Here is a 10,347-nt window from a genome sequence, read left to right as displayed (position 1 = left end):
TTTTTTTTTTTTTTTTTCCGAGACAGGGTATCTCTGTGGCTTTAGAGCCTGTCCTGGAACTAGCTCTGTAGACCAGGCTGGTCTCGAACTCACAGAGATCCGCCTGCCTCTGCCTTCCAAGTGCTGGGATTAAAGGCGTGCGCCACCATAGCCGGCTGCCCTAGCTATTCTTGAACTTCCTCTGTAGACCAGGATGGAACTCAGTTCCATCCACCTGCCTTTGCCTTCCTAACTGCTTGGATTTAGGGGGTGCGCCACCACTGCCTGGCTCTTATTTTAAATTATCTATATGAGTGTGTCTTTGTGTGCGAGTTCTAACCAAGGCCAGAAGAGGGAGGAGGCTCTACAGAGCATCCATTAGAGATCTGGAGCGCTGGCTGAGACCTGGACTCGGGTACCTGCGAGAGCAACAAGTGCCGCCTCCAGCTCTGACCCTGGAATTTTTTTTCTCCTAGATTCTGAGCCCCCCAAAGCCATCCTGATTCTGGATGTTTCCATGGCACCTGCCTTTCCTTTTGGGAAGCTTTAGGAAATGTCTGTCTGTTCCCAGAGATGTGTCTGTCTGTGTCTTGTCTACTCGTGTTCTTCAGTCCTGGAGTCTTCCTTACAAAGGTCACTCCAGGGAGCAAGGGTTCATCACCAGGGGGAAGAGAGGCTGTAGGCGCTCGGGGAGATGCTCACACCACATCCACAGTCAGAAATCAGGGAACGCATGCGTGCTGGGACTCAGCTCACTTTCCACCATCAGCCAGGATCCAGCCTAGGGGCCGGGCCACCCATAGCGGGCAGGTGTCGTCCCCCCCACCCCCGACAAACCAAGATATTCAGCTCCTAGGTGATTCTAGGGTCTGTCGGTCTGACATTAACCATGAGGCCTATATATTTACATTTTATCTTATTTATTGCTGTTGTGGTGTGTGTATGGTGTGTGTGGATACACCGGCCATGGTGCACAGACGGAGCTCAGAGAACATCGTTCTAGGGTTGCTTCTCTTCTTCTACCTCTGTGCAAGGTCCAAGGACTGAACTCTGGTCACTAGGCCTGGGTGGCAAGTGCTTTCACCCTCTGAGGTATGGCCCTCTTTCCTCCCTTGGCCGATCATCTGTTCCATCTGGTTGTGAGTGTCATCAAGAGCTGATGACAAACATGCTAACTCCAATGTGGAGGCCTTCCACCTCTGAGCCACACGCCCAGCCCCCTCCCTGGGGGGTTCTAGGCTAGCAGAAGACAAAGGCCATGAACTCAGTGTCATCTGCTCCTGAGGGGGTCAGGTCTGTGTCTTGCTTGCTGAGACTTGAGGCCTAGAATCAACCGTCTCACAGTCAGGAGTCCCATCCTGTCCCCAACAGTCTCCAGGTGGACTGTAGCACGGCAGGGGGCTATGCCCTCCGCACCTGCATCCACAGTCTTTGGGAGAGAGGTCATGTTGGGATCGCGACTGGAATGGAAGGATTGGCAGTAGGAAGCTGGGACTGGTCACCCCGGGAGGGAGCCTTTGCTGGAGGGGGTGACTGTGACATGCTGTGTTGACTAGATGCATTGCTTGGCTCTATCCTCCGTTTGTGGCTGCCTATCTCCCACCCTGGTCCTGTTCACACTGCTAACGACCCTTCTCTTCCTTCTTCTCCCCTCCTTTTGCTCCATCCTCTGAACCTTTCTGATGTGCGCCCTCTGCGCCCTGACCAACCCTCCTTCTCTGTGTTCCCTGACTCGGCCTGGCTCCTGTTCCCTGCACCTCCCTGGCCCTGGTACTCTGGTCCGCTTCCCTTCCCTTCCTGGGTGACCCACGCCCCCTTCCTCCCCATGTCCCTTCATCCTGCCCTGGCCCCGTGCTCCGGTCCCCGTCCCCTCACCCCACCCCCGTGGTGTCCTCCCTCGCCCCTGTCCCTCCTACAGCCTGCAAGCGCAAGGAGCAGGATCAACAGAAGGACAGGGCTCTACAGCCCAAGAAACAGCGGCTGGTGTTCACCGACCTGCAGCGCCGCACGCTGATCGCCATCTTCAAGGAGAACAAGCGGCCGTCCAAGGAGATGCAGGCCACCATCTCACAGCAGCTGGGCCTGGAGCTCAACACCGTCAGCAACTTCTTCATGAACGCCCGACGCCGCTGCATGAACCGCTGGGCTGAGGAGCCGGGTGCCACTCCGGGCACCGCGACAGCCACTGCCACCTTCTCCAAAGCCTGAGCCTTCCATCCCCCCCCACCCCCACCCCAGCCCCAGGGAATCGCACACCCCAGCTCCGGGCATGGGGACCCCTCCCCCACCCAGCCAAAGGAAATCCCACCCACCCCCAGGGGACAGGGACCCACCCGAGCCCCCTTCAGTTTTGGACACTAAAAGGACCTCCCTCGAGGGAAGAGTGGGTCAAGAATCAAGCACACCTTACAAACAAAACCCGGGTATTTAAAAAAAAAAAATTAAATAGAGAACCTTTCCTTCCCAGATCCCAGACCTCCTCAAAAGGGCGAAAGCAGACAACTGCCTGTTTCTCCGCCCCGCCTCCCATTTCCCTCACCGTCTCCCTTTTCCCCCCCCCAGAGAACCCTCGCGGGAAGCCCCCCCCCCCCCCCCCCCCCCCCCCCCGCCTCCAGGCCAGGTCTCTGTCCCCTTGCCCCTTCCCAGGAACTGAGACTCGTCCCAAGTGGCCAAAAACCGACAATAAGCCGGATCCTTACAGCACCCATCCCCAAACCTTGCTCCAAACCAAGCCCTCTCTCCGGGCAGGAAAGCCCCTCACCGCGGAGACCCTGGCCGCAACCCCCACCTCAGCGGCCTGCAAATCCTGTGCCAATAGTCCCCTGCCTTAAGCCGGGGAGGGGAGCTACGAGAGCCCCCTGTCTCCAAGGAGACAGTGGCAGATGTGGAGATGAGGGTGGCCAATGGCCGCCTCGCCTCAGCGCCCCTGGTTGAGTTCGCTATGAGCACCTTGCTACGTGAAGAAAGCTACACAGGGAACAATGTCACCAGAAAGCAAAAAACGACACCCCAGATCTTGGGGGCACATCAGAGTCTCCAGATCCGGGGGGCCTTGGATGCAAAGCTCTGGAAATCTCTGGAACTCATCGCTTGGTTTCTGGTTGCTTGGAGTGCACATCTGGGCACCCCACACACCAGAGGACATTGGGGGTAAGCCTCGCCTTGGTGACGCCTCTCTCAGAGGAGGAAGTGGAAAACTACTCGCTCCGTTGTTTTTGCCAAAAAATGTACAATGGGGAAGGGTCAGAAGCAAGGGGGCACCCCTACCCCGCTGCTCAGTCCTCCCCTCGCCTGGGAGCCAGATCCAGGAGGCTGCCTCTCCCTCCCCCTCTGGGGGTTCAAGATCCTGGGAACTACTCTCTTCTGAACCCTATCCCATGGCTGCTCCCAGGAAGGGCGCACCCTCAGTTTCCTTAGAGAATGCAAGAGACCTTTCTAGTGAGAAGAAGAAAAGGAACCTCCCATCCTGTAAAGGCTACCTCACTGAGTCCATGCTGTGATTCAAATATCACGTCTGATACCAAAGATTCCCCCACCCCCCACAAGGGTTTGTGCTGGAAGCCAGGGTGTCCCCACCCTCACCCCATGGCTGTCCCCACCCGAGAGAGAGAGAGAGAGAGAGAGAGAGAGAGAGAGAGAGAGAGAGAGAGAGACAAGAGGACAGCGAGGTCGGTGAGTGCCTTTTTATTGAACCAAAGATGTGTGTAGAGAGTCCTCTGTCCTAAATGACTGGCTGCTCTCCCATGGAAGCAACTTGGATGGATGCTTCTAGAACCTTCTGGTGTGAGGCAGAATGCTCAGAGTGAAAAGAGCCCCCCCCCCGTTCCCACTCAGCAAGAGACAGGTCTCCCCCCCACAGACACACTGAGACACGCACACACCTAACACACACACACACACACACACACACACACAAAATCATCCAGAACTCTAGTTCTGAAGGACTCAGCGCCCTCTTCTGGTCCTCCCAGGCACCTGCACTCTCACACACCCATACACGATTAAAAATAAAATATGGTTTTTTTTGTTTGTTTGAGACAGGGTTTCCCTGTGTAGCCCTGGCTGTCCTGGAACTCAATCTATAGACCAGTCTGGCTTTTAACTCAGAGATCCGCCTGCCTCTGCCTCCTGAGTGCTGGAATTAAAGGTGTGCGCTACCACAACCCAGCTAAAAGTAAATCTTTTAAAACACACCCATTAGCTCCCATCTGTGAGGACTCAGGCGCCCCTCCCACCTGCACTAGCACTGAGTCCTCCCCTTCCCTCGCTCCCACACTTGTGATGCAGGGAATAGACAGAGCCTGGTGTGGTGGTCACAACTTTAATGCCAGCATTCAGGAGGCAGAGGCAGGAGGATCTCTGAGTTCACATGGTAAGACCCTGCCTCAAAAGATCTATGACTCAAGTTAGAAAAGACCAATATATGTGTGCATCTGCATCTATACGTTTGAGGGCAAGGTCTTGCTCTGCAGCGAGGCTACTGTCCAGGCTGAGCGCCCCCTCCCCCAGCCTCCTGAAGACTAGGACCACAAGCGTGCAGCAGCAATCAGACCAGACTGAGTTTTGTTTTTCTCTTTGTCTTTTTCTTTTTTGCTTTCCTTTCTTTTTCTTTTGTTTCTGGTGGTGATGGGGTTGGAATCTAGGAGCTAGTATATTCTAGGCAAGTATTCACCCTTGGCCACACCTCAGCCCCTCTACCTCCTGACCACGCCCCCAACCCACACTGGGGGATTCTAGGTGGGGCTCCACCCAAACCACCAATGGAACCTTCCAAATACCATCACACACGCATGCACGCACGCACATCAGGACCCTCTCCAGGTCCCGATGGGCCTCCATCCTCCCACTTTGCCCCACACACCCTTCTGGTCCTTCCCTACCAAAGATCTTTCCTACAGAGGGAGCCCACAGTCCAGCACAATTCCTTCTAGCCTTTGACAATTCTCTCTGAAATACCTCAAAATATTTAATGTATAGTTTATGTGCTAAAAAAAAAAAAACCTTAGCTAGTTTTGGGAACATGTGACTCGAAGCTTTATACCGTTAAATTATAATTTTGAAAATAATGGCATGTTTATCTCTGATCGGTTCCATGGGAGACGCACTGAATGTCAGGGCAGCGAAGCCGGTGGTCCCTGCGAGGGCGAGGGGGGACCGGTGGCCTTCACAGATTTCCTATGTACAAGTCTCTTAGGAAAGAGAGAAAGGCGTGCTCCATGGCTGTACCTCTCCCTGGCTTCTTCTGTTTCCTTGTTTTATGGAGTCGAGTCTTCTAAGAGTATTTATGATTCTATGTGTTCCGTGTTCAAATGTAATTTAAGAAAAAAATAAGAAAAATGAAAACCAAAAAGGTGATGGAATTTGACTCATGTCTCATATATTCTGATGACGAAACATGGAGGGGGTATCGCATTGGCCCTGTCCCGGGACCCTCTGCTTACGGGCCCACTCCACTGCACTGGCCCTGAGTTAGAGAGGGCTCCTGGAGCAAGCCAGACCTGAGCACCGTGGCCATCGCTTCCCCTCCTCCAATCCCGCCAGCTGTGTGTCCATCCTGGCGGAGGGAGGGCCATCGCTTCCCCTCCTTCTCCTTTGCACCTGGGGGGCCAGTGGGTGGCTGTGGACCCCTTGCCCCACCCAGGTTCACTTGAGCACAAACGACCCACAACTAAGAAATTCGTGAGTGTAGTTAAGAAGCTTGGGTACACCCCATCTTCCCCAGATGCAAAAGGACTTTCAGAAGCCCAGTCACCTGTCCTCAGACGCTCTCAGCTTCCCCAGCATGGGTAGTACCTTTCTGAAGTCACGCGGGGACTCTGGAGAACAGGGCTCTGTGCAGCCCCATCAGTGGAGAAAGAAGTGAGGTACAGGCCACCTTGTGATTCCTGTGCTTTCTGCCCCAACCCTTCCCAGGGAGGTCTCAAGGATGCGGGACAAAAGCTGACTTCTAAGGACAGGTCCCATGTCATAGGATTGGGGTGAAAGAAGAGCTCAGTCTCCCACCTGCAGGATTACCCCAAAATGGTTCAACCAAAGATTGGCCATGGGGCTGGAGAGATGGCCCAGTCGTTAAGAGCATTGCCCGCTCTTCCAAAGGTTCTGAGTTCAATTCCCAGCAACCACATGGTGGCTCACAACCATCTGTAATGAGGTCTGGTGCCCTCTTCTGGCCTGCAGACATACACACAGACAGAATAATGTATACATAAAAATAAATAAATATTTCAAAGTTTGACCACCAGGTACAGGGCTTATCCTGGGGGCCTGTATGGCTCCCTGAGTGTGGTGTTGGGGGTGATCTCTGGCCAGAGTGGTGTGAGGGACCTCCCAAGTATTCTCAGAGAAGGAATCAGTCAAAGGCTCCAACCCTAGAGGAAGACAGAAGGGCAGCCGGTCCCCACCCTGCCCTTGCCACAGGCAAGAGAAGCCGTCCGCCATTAACCACGCTGTGTTGCTTTTGTTCTTTTGGTTTTTTCCTTCAATAAAGCATTCCCTAGTCATTCAGCTACATAGCTGTGCTGGCCAACTGTGGACTGGTACAGACCAGGAAGAATGGGGCTCCGCCACCCAGAAGGTAGCGAGGCAGGGGAGACCTTGAGGTGGGCCCACCACACCAGGACCTGCTTCAACAAGGGAGGTGGCCTGGAGGAGGAAGGGGCCCAGGTGGGTGGGGTGGAGACTGAGCACTTTCCTTTCTCAAAAGCAATGAAGCCCCATGAATTTAGAAGGGGGATAAAAGAAAAGCCCACAAAAAAGTTTCCTGAAATTTAACTACTTGACCAGTAGGGGTCAGTGTTTTGATGATTTGGGGGTTGCTGGGGTTGGTATTTTTGTTTGTTTTTCAAGCCAGGGTTTCTCTGTAGCTTTGGAGCCTGTCCTGTAACTTAGCTCTGTAGACCAGGCTGGCCTCGAACTCCCAAGTGCTGGAATTAAAGGCGTGCGCCAACACTGTCCAGCGGATATTTCTTTTTTTAAGTCTGGAAAGGAATGTTCCCTGGCTTTTACCAAAAGAGGAGTTGGAGAAGGAGAGAGCCCAAAGCAGCCCTGGGGTCAGAGGGACCCTGTTTTATTAGAAAGGCAAGTGTGCGGCCCCCCTTGTCTTTGGATGCTGTTTGTTGACTGTCTCTGCCTACTCCTGTTGGGGCTGGGACGGGGGTAGTTGCTGTATACTTGAGCAGGGTGGAGATCTGACTTGAAAGGTCCCTGGTACCTGCCATGCTGCCGGGGCTGTGTCTTGGCCTTCTGCTCACTCCCAGGTGAAGGTTCCACTGTACTGGATGACTGGGGATCTCCCAGCAAGGGACTTCTGGTCAACTGGAGGTGTGGCTATGTTGTTCCTTGGGGACTTCCAGTTGGCTTGGCTTAGGAGAGGGTGGGTCCTTCCAGGGAAGTCCCTTCCAAGAGGAGGACCTGACGTCCAAGCGCTCTGGTTGGCTCTCCAGGGTGTATCGTGAAGGCACACTGTGGAAGGCCTGGTCATCAGAGGAGGACACCGACATGGCGCTTGGGGTGGAGGGTGGCTTCAGAGTGCCAGAGGGGTCCAAGTACAGAGTGGCCTGTTTCTCTGTCTGGAAGCTTGTATCGGTGTGGACCTCCTCCTGGGATGCTTTAGCATGATGCTGCAGTTTCATCTTAGCCAGGATGGAGATCCTTCGTGGATTAAATATCGACTCCTTGTGCTGTGGGGGTTGCTGTGGGGGTAGGTCTTCTTCAGATGGGTTCGGGGACTTGCTGATGGAGTCCTCCATGGACTTGCGCAGGATAGTGCCCTGGGTGATCAGGTCTGCGTAGCCCTCACGGTGGGAGAAGGCATAGCTGGATCGGCGGGCAGGGATGCCGCGGCGAAGATGCCTCAGGGCAGGCTCCACAGCCACTTCCTCTTCCTCACTTGGGACCTCCTCCTCCTGTAGAGCAACAGCCAGGGATAGCAAGGTGACCATCATGCTCCCATCCCCCCCACACACTACAAACAGAAATGTAAATTTAGAGAGAGTCTTTCTGTGACTCACTCCCACTGGGCAATCAGCAGTCTTTCCCTGGGACCTGATTCAGGATTTTATATCAGGTAACAAAATTTTAGATGGGCTGTGGTGGCGCAGGCCTTTAATCCCAGCACTCTGGAGGCAGAGGCAGGAGGATCTCTGTGAGTTCGAGGCCAGCCTGGTCTACAAGAGCTAGTTCCAGGACAGTCAGGGCCACACAGAGAAACCCTGTCTTGAAAAACAAAAAAAGAAAGAGAGAGAGAGAGAGAGAGAGAGAGAGAGAGAGGGAGGGAGGGAGGGAGGGAGGGAGAGAGGAAGGAAGGAAGGAAGGAAGGAAGGAAGGAAGGAAGGAAGGAAGGAAGAAAAGAAGGAAGAAAGAAGAGAGCCAATGCCTCCGGCCCCTTGGGTGCTGGGTACACATAACTGCACAGACAAAACATCCACACACACTACAAATAAAAAAAGTAAATAAATCTTAAAGTTTCTTTTTTTCCCCAATTGCCCCCTTAGCCTCATTTAAGGGCATTTTCTGGCTCTACACACATTCAGAAAGTTGTCCAGCTGTTACTTCCAGAACCTTCCATCATCTCCAATGAAGCCTCATTCGGCTGCCTTCTCTGCAGCCCTTGTCACCCAGTGATCCACTGACCACCGTTCCCCTGCAGAGAGTCCCACACTGTGTGTCCTTTCTGTCTGCCTCTCTTGCTGACCACAGCATCTCTGGGGTCCTTCTCTTTGGAGCACATGACCGGGCCACGTCAGCCCACGGATGGATACTGGAGCCTACTTCCCTTCTGGCCTAAACTACCCCGAAGTCGTCTTCCTCCCTCCCAGGACTCTGAATGACACATGGCAAAGACCCCAAGGTGTCAGGAGTGTTCTAAGATATGGCTGTGCTCAGGGATTTGAGCCCCCAGGACACTGCCCCAGGCAGGACACGGTCAGTGTCTGTGACAGCTGGGAGGGGCTGGGGTCCCATGCTCGGCCTCACCTTGGGGCGCAGTTTGGAAACAACTCTGTGGATGACGCGCAGAGCCAGGACTGGCAGCGTGCTCAGGGCCACGTTGAGGACAATCACCAGCAGGCTGCTGGGGTGGCTCAGCACGTTGTAGTCAGCAACTGGAGACAACGGAGAAGCAGACAGGTGGGGTGAGCTCGGGCGTCCCTCCCACCCCTCAGCTTTCTCCCTCCCTGCAGCCCTCCTGGCCAGGCCTCCCCACACACACAGGAAGCTCACACAGGAATGGGAAGGTCTTTGGTGAGATCTTGAACAACCACAGACTCTGAGTGAGGCTTGTCATGATGACATAGGAGGCAAGGCTGATCACGATGCAGCCCACACACAGGAGCGTCCAGTACTTGATGACAAGAATAACCTGACGGGAAGCCAGGAGGTCAGTAACAGGAGGCAGGACGCAGAGCCCCCAGGTCAGTCTAGGCTGAGGACCCAAGTTCCAATCTCCAGCACCCATGTAGAAGCTGAGTGTGTGCTCTGCATGCTGAACCCCAGCACTAGGGCAGGGGTGCCCTGAGGATGGGCCGATCCTCGGTGCTCAGTGGGAGAAGCGGTCTCAGACTGGAGGCTGAGGAGTCCCAGGAGACATCAGCAAATAAAGTACTGGCTGTGTCAGCCTGAGGACCCGCATAGGGCTGCTGGCTGGGTGTGAGTACGCACACCTGCCATCCTGGCCAGCCCATGGCTAGATGGGAGGCCGTGGCCAGGCAGCCTGACCACATTTGCAGTTGTTCTGTAATCGCTTCCTTCCAGACAGAAGCACTCTATTCCGCAGGAAACTCCATGAGCAGGAAGGCAGACAACACAAAAAGCTTCACGAAGTCCCTGAAACTGACCAGATTCACTAGGTCCCTGCCTCCCAGAGTGAGACCAGCAGCCAGCCTGGAAGACAGACACTTGCTGAGCTGCCTGGAGAGGCTTAGAGCCAGAGTCGGACTGTCTGCGGTGCTCCAGCTTTCGGGAGCTGTCACCCAGACTGGGGTGGGCTTGCACTGGTTCACCATGCTGAACTTCAGTGGAATCTCTACTTGGGCCTGTTGTGGGCTCCCTATCTGGGGTGAGTAGACAGGAGATGTCTTCTCACACGACAGCAGCAATGAACAAGACCATGCCTTAGTCAGAGCACACATATGCACAGGCACACATGAACAAGACCATGCCTCAGTCAGAGCACACGTATGCACAGGCACACATGAACAAGACCATGCCTCAGTCAGAGCACACGTATGCACAGGCACACATGAACAAGACCACGCCTCAGTCAGAGCACACGTATGCACAGGCACACATGAACAAGACCACGCCTCAGTCAGAGCACACGTATGCACAGGCACACATGAACAAGACCACGCCTCAGTCAGAGCACACGTA

At 54.4% G+C, this 10,347-nt stretch overlaps 2 protein-coding genes across 3 annotated transcripts in view; one reads left to right on the top strand and one right to left on the bottom strand.

Annotated features, from left to right (window-relative positions):
* Positions 1-2,407, top strand: part of Onecut3 (one cut homeobox 3) — a 14,739-nt gene extending 12,332 nt beyond the window's left edge. The window contains exon 2 of the mRNA XM_050123532.1: positions 1,898-2,407. Coding sequence (XP_049979489.1) covers positions 1,898-2,187 — 290 coding nt within the window. The 3' untranslated portion in view covers positions 2,188-2,407. The remainder of the gene's footprint in view (positions 1-1,897) is intronic.
* Positions 2,408-7,029: 4,622 nt separating this feature from the next.
* Atp8b3 (ATPase phospholipid transporting 8B3) overlaps positions 7,030-10,347 on the bottom strand; it is a 20,885-nt gene continuing 17,567 nt past the window's right edge. For both annotated transcript variants that reach the window (XM_050123578.1, XM_050123579.1), the window contains 3 exons: positions 9,199-9,337; positions 8,953-9,080; positions 7,030-7,883 (listed from right to left, as the gene is read on the bottom strand). In XM_050123578.1, the coding sequence (XP_049979535.1) occupies positions 7,290-7,883; positions 8,953-9,080; positions 9,199-9,337 (861 nt within the window). In that variant the 3' untranslated portion in view covers positions 7,030-7,289. The remainder of the gene's footprint in view (positions 7,884-8,952; positions 9,081-9,198; positions 9,338-10,347) is intronic.

This window comes from Alexandromys fortis, unplaced genomic scaffold (genome assembly GCF_014885135.2).
Source record: "Alexandromys fortis isolate MF-2015 unplaced genomic scaffold, M_Fortis_MF-2015_v1.1 scaffold_221, whole genome shotgun sequence".
Taxonomy (NCBI): domain Eukaryota; kingdom Metazoa; phylum Chordata; class Mammalia; order Rodentia; family Cricetidae; genus Alexandromys; species Alexandromys fortis.
The sequence above is the reverse complement of the archived record's forward strand: the minus strand, read 5'-3'. Positions and strand labels throughout refer to the sequence as shown.